Source organism: Phaethon aethereus (assembly GCF_964289735.1).
Source record: "Phaethon aethereus genome assembly, chromosome: Z".
Taxonomy (NCBI): Eukaryota; Metazoa; Chordata; class Aves; order Phaethontiformes; family Phaethontidae; genus Phaethon; species Phaethon aethereus.
The window spans coordinates 40,998,224-41,020,156 of record NC_138577.1 but is presented as its reverse complement, the minus strand read 5'-3'; the positions used below and the strand labels follow the sequence as shown (position 1 = coordinate 41,020,156).

Genomic DNA, 21,933 nt, shown 5'->3' with positions numbered 1-21,933 from the left:
CACTGTGCAAGTGTGCTTAGTGCTTAGCTTACAATGTGCAGTCATTTTTAAGTACATTTTTTCTCAGCATTTATAACCTTTTTGACTGCCCAGAGTTTTGAAATGGGATGCTCTTAATCTTGTTTCCCTGTCTCCCAATCCATTTTGGAGCTGAATGTGTCCAGTCAAAGTACTAATGGTTAGCAATCCTTGCGCTCAGGGTAGCCCTACTACACAAGCTGTCAGCTTTGTTACCCAAGGATTTGATGAGTGACTTGTGTTGCAGAGAACTGCTGCTATTGTCGCCCTGGGCATGGAGGAAAGACGTCTACCAGGAGTACTGATCCTTAGCAAGTATGATGCTGCTTCCAAATGCCAGGAGAATTGTAGGGAGGCATGCATCTCCCATAGGAAAAAAAATGAAAGAGAATGAAAAAATGGTAATAGGTTTTCCATTTCTTCCCAATGCATCTGATTAGAATACGGGCACAATCCTTCCTACATTTCAGAGTATGCACTCTTACACCATCATCAAAGGAAACACACACAAGATTCAAAGTAGTTGAGGGAAGCAAACAGATATGTTAGCAAAAAAAATATATTGAAGATCGTGAAATATATTTTCCTTCTCTGAATTAAATGACCATTAGGTTTATTAAAGGATCTGAAACATATCCATATTCAAACATTTTCAGATAGTACCTGCCTCTCCCAGCACACAGCCACTGGCTACCCAAACTCAGTCTGTGGGCCTTGCCTGCCCGTGACTTGGCACTGAAACAAATAACTTGAAGCGGAGAGGTTAAGCAAGCATTTGCAAGCCCATCTCTGCCAGTGGGATTAGTATCTTTGTGTGTCTTGAAGCCATAAGCTGAAGGATGTGAAAACTTCATCACCTCAGCTACTTTGAAAAATGCGTCAAAGTATGCTATGTCATCCTACCTCAGCAAAATGCGAAGTCATGAATATCTGAAACAATCTGTAAACAAAAACAATCTAGATAACTATTTAGGACCCTTAACTACTGTCATTAGCAATAATTATAATGAAATTAACAAGTAAATACAAAAAAGGAGAATGTGAGGAAAAACTTGCGGATTGTGAAGTATCTTAAATCGTTTTGTGGGATATAGTAAAAACTACATAATGTGAAGCAATTAAAACTTGCCAAATCAAAGCATTCAGAAAAACACAGTACAACACAAAGCAGTTTTATACTGTCAGGGGGGTGAACAGGTTATCGTCTCTCTAGCTCTAGTTTTTAAGATCTTCAAGAAAGAAAGAAAGGAATTAAGTAGAATTATGTACTCAAAATATTTGTCTTTTCTTTTTCAGCGCAAATTGAAGTGATACCATGTAAAATTTGTGGTGATAAGTCCTCTGGAATACACTATGGAGTCATCACATGTGAAGGCTGCAAGGTATGAGATTTTAATACAACATAGTCATCAGCATCTGCATTAGCCTCAGGCATCTGTGTACAGTAATACATGCTTACACGCTTTCAAACAAGTGGTGCCAAAGGCTGTAGAGCCTGCTGCTGATATAGTCGTGTTTCATGCCTCATTTTACTAGTTACTTTTCTTTTTATCAAATAGTCTTTAGAGTTACCTTCTTGTTTGAAACACAAATTAATCACATCTCATGCAGCATAAGTGCTGAAACAGAGGCTGGCAACTGTAAGTCACACCTGTTCTACCTTAAATCTGCTTGAAAGATGGATTTCTTATCTTCTTTCCTATACAATCCATGTAGCATTAAAAGTTGGTGTGGTATCTCAGTTCAACATCTTTAAAAGCTTACAGGTGTCAGTTTGGTCCTATTTTATCCCCTTTGTATTCTCTGCAGGCCAGATTGTAATCCAAAAGAAAAAAATGCCTTACATTATAAGTAGTGTAAAAGGATCCTTCGTCTTCTTCCTTATAGGCTCCAGCACAGGACAGTTGCTGGGAATTGGAGGTTAAAAAAAAAAAGGGGCAAAAACTCTTTCCATGTTGCTTAGTCATATTAGCATATTATCCCAGGCATTAGTTTAATAACACAAATCAGACTGCAAGCCAGAAGAAAAAAGGCTTCAGTTTTCAACTTTAAAAATACGCTGTGATTTTGTTATCTAAAGAATTATATTGTTACTCATGGAAAACCAGAATTTCATACTACATGTGGATATTTCAGCTTTGACTGTAAATGTGAAATTGCAAAGAGGGAAAGGTAGCATCTCTGATTTCTTCTGTATGGAAACACAAACTGATACATTTGAAAGTAGGTGCATATCTGTAGAGTGAAATGGCAAGTCCGTATTTACTTGATGGTTTACAAAATTTTAGAACATCTGAAAAATCTGAAAATTTGGGTGCACCAGTTCCCAAAAGAAAGCTTTTGATGCCCACACATTGAAAAGCAACATACTGTCAAAGATCAGATTTCTTTCAGAAGTGTTAACAATTACAAATGGAAAAACCCGCAGCGTGTCCCTGTCTTATTGTGACACTGGACTAGAAATAAGCACCTTCTTATGATGGTCACATGAAACAGGATTAGATTAATTGATCTGTTACTTCAAAATTGGCACAAAAGCTACAGGAGAAAAATGCTTTAAGCAGAAAAACAATGTCTTGTCTCAGTAGTCGGTGCCCACAGAGCAGTTAGGGGTAGAGGCTCCTGCAGATGTGATTAGGGTTAATGCTGGCCCTTGTGTGTGCCTCAAGAGGAGATGATACCCTCAGCTCTGTGTGTAGACTGCTTATTAAGATAAAGAGCTTCTCTTCCACTTACGACAGTTTTAACCCTATTGTTTTCGTGCCAGTTTTGCAGTATCAGATCAATTAGTCTGATCTTGGTTTGCGAGCCTGTTGTGAAAAAAGATGTCAGTTTTCACATCGGGTCCGATGAGAGGCATCTCAGTCTGTCAGAGCCCTCTTGTAAGGTAAGTGTTGTTTTGGGCAGTGCTGCTTCGTTGCCCAGCAATTAAATAACTATTTACTCAGCCCACACACTAACAACTGGTCATTTCTGGCTCCTTTTGTCTGAACGCATTAGAAATCCGAATTAATTAAGCGGGAGACCATGTGTGGAAGAAAGGGGCGGGAACCACTCCGCAAGCATGCACGCAGGGTGAGCCAGGCACCAGAGAGCCGCAGCGTTTCAGGACACAGAATCTGAGGACTGTACCGCCGGTGTCAGTGGTACAAACTTCAAGGGGCAGGAAACCCTTTAACCCTGCATCCCTACGTTAGCTATGCTGCTGCAAACACACATTATAAGTGCTTAAGGGGCATCGTAAATATTACTGCTGTTTCGTGTGCATGCCTGCATACGCTGAATAACCGGCTGGACCCACTGAAAAAATTGGTGGCTCTGCCACTACCATCACTGAAAGGGTGAAATTTGAAGACAGGTTTCCATCCCGTCTGTCTCTGTGTCTCCTTCTTCTGCTGAGAAGCCTTTTATCATCTCTCCTGCCTACCCTCAGAGCAAAGTATTTGCTACCCTCTTTTGTCATGATTTAGACAATAGTTGGCGTGACCATTTCCCTTCTCAGACTGACTGTCGGTGGTGGATAAAGTGACTTGTTCAAGATGCAGAAAGATTTGTTGTCAGTATTGGGAACATTGGGAAATCTGTCTTTAAGTCCGTAGCTCCTCAGTAATGAACCGCATCCTCCTTTCCACAAATGGAGCCATTCTCAGTAAATACAGCCAATATTATATAAAGACCCCCTAAAAATAAAATGAAAAGGTTGTCTGTACTTTGTAAGACAACATTTAGATCTTATGCAGTAGAAAGAGAATACAAAAGTCTCCTCGGAAAAATAAATTACCTGCTGTAGATTAATTTCATTATGTAACCCTTGATTTTTTCCTAAGAGAGGCAAAGAAGGAACAAACAAATTCTTCTGAGATGACATCAACCTTAACGGGAAAAAACAGCACTACAAAATAAGGCTCAGTCAATGCTACATGGTTGTGTGGGTTTTTTTAACGTTATTTAGTTCATTTGTTCTCACAAATCCATATCCACATAAGAGCTGCTAAAATCTAAACCTTTAAACCAGAAAATCCTTCACACGCCAAAACCAAAATTGTCTGTAAAGTTCAGCAAATAAAGTAGCAATATCTGCAGTTAGCATCCATTTAGGCTTAAATTAAACTTACCTCCACGGTTTCAGGCTAGTTTTGGTCAGCTAGGGTCAGATAAGTCCCCACCAGATTTTTTCTGTGCTACCCTGAAGAGCATCCATGTTCTCAAAAGTGCAAATGATAAAACTTGATTTAGTTTTTAGATAAACTATAACCACTGATAAAATCAGCACAGGCCAGAAGAAATTAAACTCTTTATGCTCAACCTCAGGAATTAGCACTGCTGGAGTCCTTGGTGTGACACCATGCCTGTCGCCTGTTGTTAGCGACACACCACACCATCCTCAGTGGGTTCACTGAGACTTGAGTGAGAATTTAGGCACTACCTGTAGCAAGCGAACTGAGCCCTGTGACACTCTCGCCTTGTTGCTTCCGCAGCCTCGTTCCCCCAAAACGCACGGCTGACCATTGCTCAGTATTACGCCTGTCAGCCTGGGCAGAGGGAACACTGGTTTTGCCTGATAAATGAAGTCAGCTCTTGCTTTCTGGCTCCATTCAGAGCTCTTTGCAAACCAGCCCAGAAAGGCACAGCCGCTTTGGCATTACTGGTGGTGACTACAGTCGTGATGCTTTCTGCCCATTCTCTGTTCATGGCTTCCTGCGGTGGCTAGGCTATCCTTCAGCCCTCCCACCACAAAACGCTGCAGCTGCCTGCGTCCAAACATGCCACAGTGGCCAAGGGACTTCTCTTCGTTGTTTCTCTCTCTCTGGACCTGCTGTTCCTCCCGTCCTTTATTTTACAGGAAAAGAAAGAATATCATAAAATGCCTCCTCCCTCTCTCTTTCTCCTTCTAATCCTCACTCCCTGCATTCATTCTTCTTGTCACCTCTGCCATTTCATGTCACTTCTACCACAACGATACCTCTTGGTGTTACCGTTCGTAGCAGCTGGGAGCTCGTAAGGCCTTAGGTATGGGTTAATACTCTCCTTCTAGCCCTCTGATCTTTGACCAAAGAGACCACAACTGGCCAGACGAACCTTCTCAGGGATAGAGTAACTACAAATTTTTACATAGATAAAATGGATAATGTTATATTCCATTGAAATGGAAAATGTCATTACTTTCTCATGGTAGTGTCTAAAGGTGTTGCTTTCTCCTTTGTGTGTTGGCTTTACTTGATACAGTCATTAAATCCTAGTGCTTTTGTGATGCTTGAATTTGAATTACTTTTCACTCCTGAAGTGTATGGTCCCTCCAGATCAGATCAACATTTGCCAGGTTAAATGGAACAGCAGACTTCAGCTTCTAATGCTACGCATAGCCAGTGCTGGTTATTACCAGCCTCTTTCATTAAAGGAAGGAAATAGTCAGCACAAGTACTTTTAAGTCATCGGTTTATAAATGCTGACAAGCTTTTCCTCTATTAGGAGCAAGTGTTAGATGATACATGGTTGTTATTGCACAATAAGAATGTATTCTGTAACATTATTGTTTGCATTTTAAAAAGTAGAATTACATTCCTTACAGAATAAAGCACAATTCTCCTTATTATAAGTAAATGTTCTTTAATTTCACTATACAAGGACAACACATCTGTAAAGTCAAAGCATAAGCAGCATTACACTAAATAAGAGTTTACTGTAGTCGTTTACGTGGTTCTCTGTGTGTGTGTGCACATACATGCACATGGTAATACTCTGACTCTCTTGCCCTCTTGCCCCTAGGGATTCTTTCGGAGGAGTCAGCAGAACAATGCCTCCTACTCCTGCCCAAGGCAGAGAAACTGTTTAATTGACAGAACCAACAGAAATCGTTGCCAACACTGCCGACTGCAGAAATGTCTTGCCCTGGGAATGTCTCGAGATGGTAAGGAGTTGGATTCCTGCTTCACACCTAAAGCCTTTGAAACTCTTCTTCACTGCTGACTTACTTAAACTCCCTGTGGATTTCTGGAGAGAGGAGAAGCTCCTTGCTTTGTAATGCACGCACTGTGAGACACACATCTTTGCTGTTCAGTTAACAAAGGAGGCTGTTTTCATGGGGCGGGTGGGGAAATCACAAAATGGAGAGCAGCATTAGTTTGGAACAGAAAGAGTAAGAAATGGAATGTGTTGTTCCGATCAAAAGCACAGAAAGGTCACCTCTGGAGAGCTGGATTTATATTCCAGTTTAAAGAACTTCTTATATCAATCATTAACATTTATCTTAATATAAAATATTGATGTGTGAAAGCATCCCTTTCCTTGAGATCTCTAAAGATCTGTGGCAGTACATAGGCAGTTAAGAAATTTACACCTTGATAGCATTAGGGGTTTCTGTTAGTTTTATTCAAAGCACTTGACCAAATATTTTGTCTTGCTAAAAAAACATTTCTTTTACCTGTACATTGCCCTCTGTCTCTGTTTGGGGTAATAGAAGAAAGGTTTCATAGTTTAGGACTGAAAATGGACAGTCCACCAGAGGAAAGCTCCACAGTGTACCTGATAGCAGGATCCTTTGGTCCTTGCTGAGCTCTGGTCCACCTTCCAAGCTATGGAGTGACGAGCCATGATCGGCAGGCTGGGAACATGCACCACACCAGAGCTGCAGGCAATGGGAGGCTTCAGCAAGCCTGCCCACAGCCAGCCTGCCCCAGCCACCACTGCTCGTGCAGGGCGTTTCCAGCTCAGAGACATATTTTAAATGGCCAGGCAGTATGAGAAGAAAATGCTCTGGTTTTGAAGGCAGGTTATATTAATTTCGATTGCCTGGCAGCAGTTTTCTGTCTTAGAGAGTTTACACAAAATGTGTCATTTGAAATTAACAGTCATTGATGGAGAAGTTGCTTGAAGAGTTATCTCTTTACACAGTTCACAGATTGTAAACTTGCTTTAAATTTGGACTCTGATAGGTCTTTTCCTCCCTCAGTGTATCTCATGTCTCACAGAAACAACTTGCTCACCAGTCTGGGAGAGCCCTTGCAGTCTAGCCTTTAATCCATGAACTCTTTTTGGCCCTAGCATGCAGCTTACTTGATGCCTTAGCTCCCGATCTTTCCCAGAGGAGGTTAAAGTAGTAATATTTCAGTTATTTAACAACACGTGCTTTCCTCCAAAAAGTAATATTTTCTAATGATTTAAGGTATCACAGGGGCATTTTAATGTGACTGACAGCACTGTGTTCCCAACCTATAATTCAGGGACCATGGCATGCAGACAAAGGGAGTGATTCTCCTGATAGCATCACTTTCTTCTCTCATTGTTTATGTAAGGGTGTTTATACTTAATGATATTAAGAGCTCTTGCAAGTTTAAAATAGGCTGTATGGATTTTTTTAAACAGGGAAATTGAATGTGATTTTTACCTCTCAGCCATGTAACAGATTCATTTTTATCAAGCAGAGGCAGGATGCTAATTGACAGCAGCTGGAGAATCCAATTAATGAATATGTAATGAGAATAAACAGTGGGTGTTTGTTTTTATTACTGAGGCCCTAAATTTGAAGAAAATACACAGTTGCATTTTTCAGAATACAGTCATTGTATATTGTCTGTAAGGGTGTGCAATGCACTGCGGACTGATTCAAGGGGGAGGCTGTGTTCATGTGAGGTGGCTTGCAGCCTGTTGTGAAGCGTTGCAAGTGAGCTGAGGTTGGCACAAGAAAAAAACCTTAGTGTAAAAAAGTGCAAATAAATTGAAGAGGCTGACATCTCCTTGGTGTTCTGGCACTGCCTTTTCATATTACGTTCCTCCTTTTCTGTTCTTTTTCCTGACTGAAGATTTTCACATTCATCCACATGTGTAGGCTCAGACTCTTCTGGAGGGCTATAGCTGAACTATGGGGTAGCAAAAATGAGAGCCAAACCCCTCCTGTTCTAATAAATGTCATGATTCTGAATTGATCCCAATTACAGAGGGACTAGAAATACTCAGCATTGGAAAATACCCCTCATAATATGTAGAAATTACTATTTCCAAAGCAATGTCCTCTTATCTGTGGTCTGATAAATTCTGCTGAATGTATCCCTCATTTGTTTTAATTAACACCTACCTCTGCTCTGAGATCCCAAGATCTAGCCCAGTAGAAAGCCAGAATTTACAGAGACATGGGGCTGTGGGGGGAGATAATCATCGGTGACCCACTGTATGTGCAGGCTGTGGATTTACTCCTCCTAGTTCCACAGCAATCAGCCTGTCATTTTTGAAAATTTCAATCTCAGTGTAATGAACCCTGATCCTGGGGAGAGTGGTTTGCACTCTGATGTTTTCCATCCTTTCTCATCAGAGGGAATGCATGGATTTGTGCATGGAGATTATGTAAATTGATTGTGTAAATCCCTGAGACTCTCCTCTGTGGAAAAGACGACATTCATTTGTGCTGTTTACCTTCAAATCTGTTATTTTCCTCTAGGTTCTAACTCCAACCTGTAAGATTTTTTTTTTTAAGTGTGAAGATAACACCCCATTGAAAGGATGCAATAATAAGGCTTTAGGGCTTGTTTTCATCCAGAGTACTAATCCTGTTAGTGCAGTGTTTAAAGGTTTGTGGAAAGTTGGTGAATCACATAGGATATGAATCTACAGACTGTGCACTTCATACAGCTCTGGGTTGTTGTTCAGCGAACAGAGAGGTATAAAAGGATGCATGGTCTTTTTAACATTCACAGTGGGAAGTGAGTTGCTTGACTGAGGCCCTCCTGTCAAATAGCAGTCATTGTCATCGCCTTGTAAATCCAAGCACACAATACTTTTTCCTTTGTGAGATGCATGCGGTGTAAAGCTTTGCATCCTCTCTCATTTCCACAGAAAAAGGCAAGTTTCCACAACAAAAGTAACGCTGAAAGTAAATATCAAGAGTGGTGGGGTTCAGGGAATTCAAGAAAAATGAAAGATGACAATGGTTCATATTGTGCTTTGCTTTTCAGCTGTGAAGTTTGGAAGAATGTCCAAAAAGCAGAGGGATAGCTTGTACGCTGAAGTGCAGAAGCACCAGCAACGACTGCAGGAGCAACGGCAGCAGCAGAGCGGTGAGGCAGAAGCCCTCGCCAGGGTTTACAGCAACAGCATCAGCAACGGCTTGAGCAACCTGAATAACGAAACTGGCAGCACCTACTCAAACGGGCACGTCATTGACCTGCCAAAGTCTGAGGGTTATTATAATGTGGATTCCGCCCAGCCTTCCCCAGACCAGTCTGGGTTAGACATGACTGGAATCAAACAGATAAAGCAGGAACCTATCTATGACCTCACCTCTGTACCAAACTTGTTTACCTATAGCTCTTTCAACAATGGGCAATTAGCTCCGGGGATATCCATGACTGAAATAGGTAAGGAAAATCCTTATTCCTGTAGTGTAATGTGTATATTTATAAGTTAGATTACAATACTGTCTTTATTAAGATATTATACAGTCATTCTATACATAGGTACACAATAATTACATGTTCACACATGTGTATATCTGCACACACAAACAGGGAATAAAGGAAAGAAAATCAGTCTGGCAGTAATTGACACAACATTGAGGCAATTCTGTTTTTACCAAAATCTGCAAATTATGCAGTTTCTTAAACTCAGCAGTTCATGTTGTGTTTATGAAATAGGAGCACCAAAGCAAGTGATGAATCAATTGGAACCAAGTGATAGTTAGTAGCAGGGAGCTTGTTTCAAATGACCTCATTACTAACAGGGTTAAATGATCTCTTCAGCCAGCCAGCCATATTCTTGTCAACACTCAGAACCCCCATGGCAGCTAATTCTAGGGTATTTATTGCCAAAAAGCACCAGCTTGCTACTTATGCTGTGTGGATGTACATGCAGGGCAAGTTCACTTGAGGTGCACAAACTCTGAATGTAGTTGTGTGGATACCCCTGCTCCTCTGCTTCAACAGCTTGGAGAACCTGTCTCTTGATTTCTTCACTGAAAAGTAGCAGAGACCTCTCTGTGAGTCGAGACGGTTTGAAAGGCAACAGCTAACGGTAATTCTTCTCTGAGGAGGATTTCTGTTCATCTAATGCCTCTAGTCATACTAGTTGTACCTCTCCAACACAACTGGAAGTACTACTTCTATTATAAAGAAGCAACATGAAAGAAGATTGGCATCCTAATTAGGTACTTCCCACCTCAACAAGTGAAGTATGCTGAGTCAGTTGTGGCTGAGAATATAATCAAAGGGTAACACTTTGTTAATGGAATTTAATTAAAAAGAAAGAAGCAGGAAGAAAAAACCAAGATGGTATTCAAGAGCACCCATAACAAATTAATTAATGTCACATCATTAAAACTCTCTATAGTTCTGGCCTGGCCTTGCTGCCTCATGGTTACACACTGAGACGTGTAAATTTATGTGTGTACTCAGACCTACTGGGAGCCCTGGAGATGTGGCATGCACTCAATACATATTGCAGAAAAGGCATACATAGTAGTTATTTTCTGACAAAAAAATAAAGTTGCAGCTGGAATCTGCAGTATGTTTTCTACCCATGGATGCTCGTGTGCAGGGAAGCCGTGTAACAGATTGTGCGCTTTAGTTGTGCACTGCACAGGAGAAAGTTCTGCTTTTCTGCCACTCTGCTTAGTGGAACATTTTTTGTTATCATTTTTAGCCTAGAAGGCTGTCCAGTGAAGTCCTACGCTCGCAGCATAGCAGTACAGAGGGTTGGTGAGGAACGTCTGCTCCAACTTCCCTCATGGCTCTTGAGGCCACATGAGTATTACTCACACATGGCTTGTGCAAACCTCAGTCCTGCAACAGTGGTTCTCAGGACAGCAAACCAGCTGAGAGACAATTTAAACAGTCATAAGAACTGTTTCCTTGCAGGACCCTGTACTAAAGGGAAATGTTCCCAGAGAGATTCAGAGGAGGTACCAGAAATACGACAATTCTGACAGTCCACAAATTAGGATTTGTGTTCAGTTACAGAAGTGAGCCCAAAGAGAGAATGTGGCCACGGCACTATACCCTTAGTGGCTAAAGGATCACACTAAAGTCAATGGAATCTTTTGACTGATGGAGCTTTACAGAATCATTTATCTCTTGCAGGATTATTTAGAAATAATGCAACATTCTTAAATTGTCACCCATTACTTTGCTCTCCTAACCTTAAGCCAGCTAGCCCTAAACCACCCCACATTTCCCAGTCTTTCATCCTCTTGTCATCTGTCCAGTGTTCCCCTTCTGGAGCACACAAAATGGGGAAAACCCCAGTTCACAGGGAGCAGGACATAACAAAGGGCCTGTCTCTGAGCTTACAGCAAAATTCAGGTGCTGGGATTTACCACTCTTCTTTCTGAAATTGGAACCGGGGCTCCTAAATTGCTGGGATTTTACCCAAGTACTGCTGTACGTCATTTGTGGCACCTACAGCAGAGATGTAAGGTTGTTAGTGAGAGATAATGTAGTGTAACAGATCAGCTGACACGACTGAAAAAATGGAAGAGAGGTACCATAAAATATTTGGATTAATGCACAGGCAAATGATATTTTCAGTGCTTAAAAACAAACAGAAAATGCCTCTTAATGCTGCGGTGGATTGTTGGACCATCTGTAAAGCTGCAGTCTTGCAGTCAAAGCAGAAAAATTCTAAGCACGGGGATGCATTGATTTCATATTACATTGTGCTTAAACTTCACCACAGCATTGTATCTTGCTTACTCCAGTGAGATTTAGGAATAAGCTCAACTCGTTAAATAGAAGTTACCGCCTTAACTGTTAGAAGAAATCATAGGAGATGGAAAAGCTATACTGCATTAATCCTCATGCCTGATAGAAATTTCTTTATACTATCTTGTCTAGTGATATACTGAACCATTGCCTTAACTATCCCAGATCATGTTAGTTCTTTTCACTACTGAAAACTTTGTATCAGATTCAAATTTCCAGTCTTCTGGTTTTTGTATTCTTCAAATACATGTATTTTTTTAAGTGAACCTCTCTTGCCACTTGCCTGATCTTGAGTGCAACCTTCTTAATTTTCTTCTTCATAGACAAATGTGTGCGACTCCTTCCATCCTTGAGCTCCTAAAAGTTGCTGTAAGCTATCCAAGGGACATGCTTCTTCACAGGCAGCTCAGAAGTAGTAGTCACTTTAGAAAGTAGCCTTTTTAGCTTCTGCATCACATGTCAACCAATATCCAGTTCACTTATTCCTTCAGTGTTATTATTTTCTTGTTTCTCATTCACTTCTCTCCTGTATAGGGCAGTTTTTATTAAGATACCTCTGACTGCACAGTTCCAAGTTTGAATCTTATTTTCTCTTTCCTTTTTCAGTCCTGTTACATCATGTCTCAATCCTCATTGATGCTTTGTGACTTCTTTCAATTTAGAATTATCTCTTCATTTAATTAGCATGCTATGAACCCTCTCTTTCAGATTATTAATGAAAATGTTAAATGCTTGTAAAACAAGTTCTAACAACGGTCCCTGCTGCACCTCACTAAACAACGTGCTGCAATTGCATTAATTACTTTAGTATTTACTTTTTGCTTGCTATCCAACAGTAAGGTTCTCTGAAAAAGGCAAGTAACTAGTCTTCATTTCCCTGTGTGGTGGGTTGTCCCTGGCTGGATGCCAGGTTCCCACCAAGTCGCTCTATCACTCCCCTCCTCAGCTGGACAGGGGAGAGGAAATATAACAAAAAGCTTATGGGTCAAGATAAGGACAGGGAGAGATCACTCAACAGTTGCCATCAAGGGCAAAACAGACTCAGCTTGGGAAAATTAATTTACTTTATTGCCAATCAAAATCAGAGCAGGATAATGAGAACTAAAACCAGATCTTAAAACACCTTCCCCCCACCCCTCCCTTCTGCCTGGGCTAAACTTCGCTCCTGATTTTCTCTACCTCCTCCCTGCAAATGGCGCCGGGGGATGGGGAATGGGGGTTGTGGTCAGTTCATCACACGTTGTCTCTGCCGCTCTTCCCCCTCAGGGGGAGGACTCCTCACACTCTGCCCTGCTCCAGCCTGGGGTCCCTCCCATGGGAGACAGTCCTCCACAAGCTTCTCCAACATGTCATTCCCACACGCTGCAGTTCTTCACGAACTGCTCCAGCCTCAGTGCCCCCACACGGTGCCGTCCTTCAGGAACAGGCTGCTCCACCTGGGTCCCCCATGGGGTCACAAGTCCTGCCAGCAAACCTCCTCCAGCCTGGGCTCCTCTCCATGGGACCACAGGTCCTGTCAGGAGCCTGCTCCAGCGTGGGTTTCCCACAGGGTAATGGCCTCCTTCAGACATCCCCCTGCCCCAGCATGGGGTCCTCCGCAGGATGCAGGTGGAGATCTGCTCCCCCGTGGAGCTCCATGGCCGCAGGGGCACAGCCGGCCTCACCGTGGGCTTCCCCAGGGGCTGCCGGGGAACCTCTGCTCTGGCGCCTGGAGCCCCTCCTGCCCCTCCTGCTGCTCTGGCCTGGGGGCTGCAGGGCTGCTGCTCTCACACGTTCTCACTCCTCTCTTCTGATTGCTGCGCAGTTATTTTTCCCCCTTCTTAAATATGTTATCACAGAGGCGCTGCCACCATCACAGATGGGCCCGTCTTGGAGCCGGCTGGCGCTGGCTCTATCGGACATGGGTGAAGCTTCTGGCACCTTCTCATAGAAGCCACCCCTGCAGCCACCCCCGCTACCAAAATGATGCCACGCAAACCCAATACACCCTGTCAATTTGATTCAGTTATTAAAATAATATTTCCTAAGATAGTCTATGACATAATTTGCATATCATTAACATTCTTTTCTTCACATGTTCATTTTCTAACTCCACCAAAAAGGAATTGAAATGGTCAGGACTACTTTGATCTTTAATGGTTCTGTGCTTTCATTTGAATGTGAAAATGCTCTTTTCCCTGAACATACCTTCATCTACAGTAGACTCTGTAGTTGAAATCAAAATTGTTCAACTTAACAGTTTTGAAATTCAAAATTTTTACACAGCAAGTGTTTCAACATATAGTATTAAAATGGCACAGCAAGCAGAATACAGCTTATCCTGCAATGCATGCATACTACTACCTCTAAGTACTGTACCAGGAAACAGGTATAGAAGAAAGAGGTGCTGACAAATTGAAGTTACATAGGGCTCCTTCATAGGTACTTAGTACTAGTATATTGCTCCAAATGAGTTTAATAGTCCAGGGTACAACTGCACATTATCTGATTACTATGAGAAGCAGGATAGGTAATGTCTCCTATGGAAGAGAGGGTAAGTATAAGAAAGGGCAGTTTCAGATACAGACACAGATTTGCCAGAGCTTACGATGGAGAAAAACTGGATAAAATCAGGTAGTTCCCCATCAGGCAGAACTGTGCCTTAGGCTCAGCCCTGGTCAGTATTCCAGTTCCTACTACAAAAAGAAACTCAAGGGATAAAGAAATCAGTCCAAAGCTCGTAAATAAGCATACAGCAGAGCCTCAGCTTGGCATCAGCTGCATTTCCAGGCCAGCTCCTTTTTTTTAAGGGAAGTATTTTCACCCTTAACTTAAAGCATCTTGTTGGAGGCTTGATCTGGATTTGTAGCTGGGTGGGCAGAACACAAAGCACGTCAGATGCCGCGACCACATGAGTTGGGCAGGCTCTTTCTCTACCTGTCCTGCTGTCCATGGGTGACATGACCCATGTGCGTCCTGACAGCCAGCAATGCTGCCAGAATGGAAGACACCCATGCCCTGAGGGTGCATGTTGCCAGGGACCCTGCGGCACGGTCCTGTGTCTCCCTGACCGTCGTGCCATCTGCACAGTTGGGAAGGCAGAAATTCCTCATGCTGCAGTGGGAGCTCAAACAGCAGGGTGAAATCTGCTCGTCATGTCAAAAGCAAGTATTTGGTCATTTGCAGAACAGCTTTCTCCTCGCAGAGAGAGTCGCAGAGGTCAGATGGTGCATGAGAAATCCGGAGGGGACAAGGGAGCTCTGTTTCCTGACCCTGGTAGACCGTAGAGGGACAGCAATGCTTGCTCCCAAGTGTGATTTTAAATTAGCAGGTATTAAAGGCTTATTTTTAGACTTGGTCAAATTAATGTCCATCTTGTTTAAATATATGTGCATAATATTATCTGTCACTGAGCTGAGCATTGCATTTTCCTCAGAAAATATGTGGTTCAGATCCTGTTCTGCAAAAGTTAATGGGAAGGTTTCCCTGCCTTGACTGCAGTTGAGATTACCAGCCTATGATTTCTTAAAGATGAGAAAAAATTATTAGCGAACGCAGTTGTGAAGAAAACGGGTTGGTTAAGGGTTCACTCCAGGTCAAACTGAAGAGTGCCCTATGGCTGTGTGTATCTAGGTAGTCAATAAGGCACCACTAGAGCGTACAGAAGGTCACCTAGCCCAGCCTCTGTAATTACAGAAAAAAGTGTTTGGTTTGTGTATTTACAGGGCATTTCTTCCAACATCAGTGCTATTTGAAGGTACCCAATGGCTTGGAAAGCATACATTTCTACCAAAATTAAAGTCAAATAGGAAGTAAGGTTGGTAGTCTCGGGCTTGATCTTCCCTTTCACAGCCCCTCTGACCCTGCTCTGCTGTGTGTATCTTAAGGTGGGCAATAGGTCTCTAGGGCAGCCATGTGCTGAGAACTGAAGGAGGCATCACCTGCTCTACTCACCAAATCCACCGTAACACTCAGCTCTTTTGACTCTGGCCCATTGACTGGAGAATGACAGTAAAGCAAAACATTCAAAATGTTTTAAAGACTGTCTCAGGATGGGTATGTGAAAGAAAAGCCCCCTTTGGTAGCTGCAAATTACACCCTGTGCATATGTAAGTCTTAATTTAGCTGTATTCGTACGTTTATCTCAGGACCTACAGTGAGCAACTTTATATACTGTAAAGTTATTAAATTCCACTGCTGCAATGTACTTAATAGCATACAAGCAGGAGCTGAGCATTTAGTTCATTCACTATCCCATCCTGAGAGGAGATCTTCACCTGGAAGCGTTCTCAACTCCTCTGTTGAGGACATATTTGAAAGCCAGTCCCACACCTTTATCTTTTCAGTATAAATGTTACCATTAACTTCAGAAGAATTTAGTTTATTTCTCCATGCCTATGCTGTTCATGGATGTCCACAGCACTCTGTGTTGCACATGCAATATAGATACCAGCATCAGGCTGATGTCTTAAAAAGTATGCTGAAAAGTATGCTGTGCCTTGCTGTTGAAGGTTGCAAAGGCACTTCTCCAATGTGATAAAAGTTTTAAATTATTATCCTTTAACTCCCTTCTCTATATCTCCAGGATTTGTTCCCTGTGCTAAATCAAGTGTTAATGTACATCTTACTGAACATGTACGATCAGTTAGGTGTTATCTACAGGGACACTGTATGTACCGTTACACTCAAAATGCAATGAACTCTAACTAAAATCCATACCTACGGTGACATTGTCTGTGTTGATGTTCCCTTTACAAGGCCACCGTCCACCACACAGTGAAGCAGAAATGATGGGTTTATGAGTGTAGTCCTGTGTAATGTTTCTTCACTTCCTTTTCTAAGACATAGTTTAATAGTCCTCCCACCAACGTTGACAGTCAATTTTTACGGGGCAGATGTCCAGACCTACAGCTGTATTTTAGCAGATCAATGTTGCCATCTAGTGAGCAATTAAAAATGTGCAGCATGTACATCTCTGCACAGATACCCTTAGGGCGTTATATCTTACCATCATTACCTGTTTAAAGGTGACAATCAGAATAAATTAATATTTCAGTTCTGTACTCATTTCAGTTCGTGTGACAAAACTTAGAACTTCTGCGATTTTTTTAACTAATTAATTTTTTCGCCTTTTCCTGCACTCAAGAAAAGACCTGAGAATGGCAAGATTTAAATCTAATTTGACAGCGTTGCTCAGTTAGGAAACACTTCAACTTCATAAAAAATGGACAGAAAAGTGGAGGAATAAATTAGCGCATTATGATGCTGAAGCATTCTAGATGAACTGATGCTGGAATGAAGGGTAGTTTTAATAACTGTAGATTCTGATTTTTTTAACCATATATTTAGAAATAAATTTAACCAATAAAATCAACAAATAATTTGGCAGAAATGTTGGGGAAATATTTTTGAAAGTTTGTAATATTTCCTAGTTCTATCTTTTCCCACCTCCAAATTAGTAATCTCTCTTTATTTGTAAATTTAGACTAAAACCAGTCTAATTACAGATTTACATAGAGGCTTTAATGAGTTTGGGTTGCCCAGCCAGCTGGTTTAAATGGTCCAAATGTTCATAAATAGCTGATTATATTGTTATCTTCTACTAAGTGCATCTTTTAGCACTTACTGATTTAATAACACTTAGGGAGGACAAGAGTTTGTGTTGTAACTCTTGATGTAGATTTAGAAAACAAAGACTGTTTTCTAGAAGGTACTATTATTTAAGCACCAGTTTCTTCACCCTGTGATTTTCAAATCACTGAGCACAAGCTGCCTCACAGTAACTGCAGTGGACTTCGGAGCAGTTGCGTGTTGGTTCTGGCAGTCCTGCTTGACTATACTTAACAGAAATTATAGCAGTTCAATAAGCATGATGCAGCGTGCCTTTTTATTAACTCTAGTTCAAATTTATACAGTAAAGTAATTAATCTAAAACTATTTGGAAATGCACTAGATAGATAGCCTAAAAGTATACCTCAGACTGGGTTTTCCTGCAAATTATAAAGCTTGTTGGCTATTTCTGAAAGCAATTTGACTTCTCATGCAGTTAAGTCAATTCATATGTCAAATGCAGACCAACTAGTAACGTCACAATAATTTTACCAATGATGGCCATTAGCAGTATTCCTAGCTGGGATTTGATCAGACTACAGACCATGCACTATAGATGCTACAGAAAATGTTATTTTAGATATTACCCTTTATGTTTATTGTGGGGATAAGTGTTGCAAGTGGGAATACAATCAAGAGTTCTGTTCACAGAGAGGTAAAATATAATTACATCTGGCATGTGATGCATGTTTTCAAGAAATTAAAATTTCTATTGACCATGTTTTTTTGCAGCACTGAAGACAATTAGATCCCATCTTAACTGTGGTTATGACTATTTGAACAATAAAAGCAGATGGATTAAGCAATGAAATTAATAAAATCAGTGACATCTTTTAAATGAGATAGAGAATGGGCAACATTTTGTGATCTTTTGTTCCATTTTACTTACCTTTCAGATTGTTTTACAAATTAATTAAAGAGATGCATTAAAGGGTAAAAAAACAACCTTATCTACACCTTACATTTCAAAAACATGGTAATTTAGTTCTTTAAAGTGGGTATATTTCTAATCCATTAAAGCAAGTATATAAAATTCCTCCTTTTCTCAAAAGATATGAATATTTTCTTGCATAACCAAACTTCACAAAATATGTTCATACTATTGAGAATCCAAAAAGCAGTTAGAAAGAAACCATTTGTAGCAGTAGAAATATGTAAAATACCATATCATGCATCCCATATATTACCATATATCATGGCAATCTTCTCAGGAATAGCACTGTGCTGTGAATATTGTCAGATTAGAAATCACACAAAAAGATCAAAGCTAATGGCATTATGAGTACTGAGGCGTGCTGTTGCTGCCAATCATAGGAATAGCCATTTGGCCGATTCCCTATCGTATGCTTCAGAGCAGCAATGTCAATAGGAGAAGAATCGGCAACTTGCTTTCTGCAAGAAACCCTCAAAAAGAGAAGGCCAGAGCACGGAGGGACTGGGATATGTGAAGGATGTTGTCTTGCAGGCTTGTGTCTTGCACACAACCCATGAGGAGGCAAATACAGGCACTGCAGATGAGAATCAAGAGGGCAAGGCAGTGATGATTTAGGAATCACTGTAGTATATGGAAGTGGCATACTATCTGCAAAAATTGATGTGGTTTGAATTAGTAGTGATATGTTGCTTACTTCTTCGTCTGAGCAACCTCTTTTATCCCAGCATCAATGCTCCCTGACCTTAATATTTATGTATGTTGTTTCTGGGCAGTCAGCACCAACAATATGCATACTTAATCTTGTGTTTTCTGAGAGCTTAATATGGGGCCCATAGAGTATTTCTCTGTCATCCTGGACAACATTGCTGAATTGTTCTTTAATCCTCAGGCACAAGGAAGCCAACAGAAGTTTGGTTTTACAAATTTTCTTCTTTCCCAGTACACATGCAACATCCTAAGTTTGACTTCCCAAGGACATAGTTCACTTTTTCACACTCTGCGCCTTCTGTATGGCAGATTTCGTCACTCACTTCATGCTTTTCACTACTTTCCACCTTATTATTGAGAATAATGTAATTCTGCTTGTTATGCAGCTTATGATGTTGTTCCCAGCTCTATAGGTAATGACGTCTTTCTTCAGTCCATTCAGTTTGGATACTTTATTTCATAGAACAGCAACAATTCTTTTATACAAGAGTAAAAATATACGAGAAAAAGTTGGAGTGAAACACCCGGGAGAGGAACATGGATGTGTTTAGTGGAAAAACGCAATGCAACAAGACATAGGGCTTGGACAAATGCTGAAACTGGTTATCAGAACACAGTTTTTATAGTGCAGTAGTCTTGCAGGGGTGAGTGTCACATGTAAATTGGAATAGTTAAAGCAAGATATTAAGGCATGGAGCATTGTCTTGTGTTCATTTTTGACTGCATGGACATTTTTTCTCTTGATCAGTGAAATCTCTGGCATTGCTTATGATAACCAAGCTGTTTCACTTTCTGACACTATGTGCAGACACCACCTTGATTCAAATCAGTTGCCACACTACAGGAAAATAGAGCCATGGGAGAACGTTTTGTCATTACTTTTTAAAGCATTTCTATACCTAGATTACTTAAAATCTTTATAAAAAGCTAAATGTAAGCTTGTGACAGTGAAAGAAGTGCTAAAAGGTATGTCTAACCTCTCCCAGCCTTTTGCAGACAATGACAGGGCAAACCCTTCCAGATCTAGTTTAAAACCCTTAATATTCCAATTGTTCTATGCATATTTCTAGGGTTCACAGTGAACAATGCCCATTCCAAGCAATGTTTTTTTAATTGTAATAAATGAAACCACATTCTTGTTTCGGAACAGTCTCAATTTTAATATAAAGATCTCTTTGTGTAAGCTATGCTGGAAGAAGTTAGGAAACAACTCATCTCAATAAATTTGTGGTAATTACATGGTGCCTGTAGAGTCCATGTCCCGTAAGCTCTAGCTATTGCCTTGGTTACTGTTTTTGCTGCCAGCTAAATGATTTCTAATTAGTACAAAATATACGTTTTTTACTAAATTGGCTGAGACCCAGCAAAAGTATTATTAAGTGGAGACCTTTAAGCATTTATAAATACCTTCTGGGATTTGACAGAGTTCTGGGTCCATCCTCTAGGTTCCTACAGATTAGGTCTTCATCCAATTGTATTGTCATTTCTTGTCATTTATTAGCATTTTTTTGAAAGGCAAATGAAACACTGATTTATTTCGAAGGGAGAGAGAGGAAATACAGAATTCACACACATAACATTGCCTCAATGTGCAATCTGTTCCTGACAGTAAGCATTCAATAACTTGAACGCAAGGGAGGGTTATTCCTGAACTAAATTCAAGCACTTCTAGTCTCATATGAGTGTTTTAATGCTTCATATCATCTTCCTAGGCTGCATATTGTGTAGTGTTACAAATTTATTAAACAAATGGGGGTTATGAAACTTGCTAGTCTATCTAATAACAGTTTTTGAAAAGGAAAATCTTTTGTGCATTATGACATCGAGAATGCCAGGGACAGATAAAAATGGGATGTGCTTTTTGCAATCACTTTTAGGAAAATGTGTTCCTGCTTTTCTGTGAAAAAAGTTCAGACTTTTCAGCCAGTTCATTTAAAAAAATTGGGACCTATTATTCATGTTTGACAATAACCACAAGACATACTTTTCCTTTATTGCTGATATCACTCTCAGCTACTGTCTAAGAATTTCTTGAGGTAATCTGTGTAATTTAACCAATGTGCAAAACTTTTCACTTTACAGTCATACTACCCTTGAATTAGGGTCCCTTCTTGAATTAGAAGAGTCTTGATCTGATACTAGCTTGGCATTATTTTAGGTCCTAGAACGGAGATTTTATTTAGAAAGTCTAGCTGGAGTTTTGATAGTTGTATGAACTGATATGCATGCTTATAGCAGCCAGCCAAAGCTGTGGTATTATTGCAGCATTAATTCAAAGTGGATCCCTGCGAGAGCTCAACTTAGGATATAAGCTGAGATGAGCTCTTAGCTACTCAACTGGATCCTAAGGGTAAGTGGCAAATTAAAAATTCATTATTCATTTTAATTGAGGATGATTATCAGTGTTTTAGGAGGCACACTTCAAAGTTCTTCAGTTCCCAATGCAAAAGAAGGGAATGCTGAGAAAAACCAGAGTCTCTCCTGAGAAAAGAGAGACAAATGAAAGAACTAAAGAGCCTGTAGGAAACAGACACTGCCGAGTACTGTGGATAATTTTCACTTAGCAGGCCAAATTCACAGCTGGTGAATGCTGTGTGCAATCTGTGGAGTTATTACACCCATCTCCACCAGCATTGTACTTGACCCCAAGTTGGAGTTTTTCTCAGTATTGTAGTTGGAGATCTCCAAATATTATAAGGAAATGTCTGAAAAGGGCAAGACTGGCTTTTCAGCTGAAGATAGACTCCTGCAGCTCTGTGCTATGCTGATTTATACTATCTAGGTTGCAATGTGCAGTTTTCTATATGTACTTAGGATTTAAGCAGCTCCTAACCCACTGGTGCAATACATGTTTGAGCTGTCATAACTTTTGTCTGTGACGTGTCTCCTGAAATCTAAAATAAGAAATTACAGTAAGGGGGAAAAAAGGGGGGGGAAAGAAAAAAAAATAGCCCAGCAGGGTAGCCAAAACTGGAAACAGAAAGGTCATTTGCTGTTCTG

General features: G+C 40.7%; 1 protein-coding gene across 1 annotated transcript in view; it reads left to right on the top strand.

Moving 5' to 3' along the window:
* Window positions 1–292: 292 nt before the first annotated feature.
* RORB (RAR related orphan receptor B) overlaps window positions 293–21,933 on the top strand; it is a gene marked incomplete at its 5' end in the record, with an annotated part of 39,233 nt that continues 17,592 nt past the window's right edge. Inside the window, 4 exons of the mRNA XM_082013302.1 lie at window positions 293–365; window positions 1,315–1,400; window positions 5,785–5,926; window positions 8,964–9,365. Of these exons, the coding sequence (XP_081869428.1) occupies window positions 293–365; window positions 1,315–1,400; window positions 5,785–5,926; window positions 8,964–9,365 (703 nt within the window). The remainder of the gene's footprint in view (window positions 366–1,314; window positions 1,401–5,784; window positions 5,927–8,963; window positions 9,366–21,933) is intronic.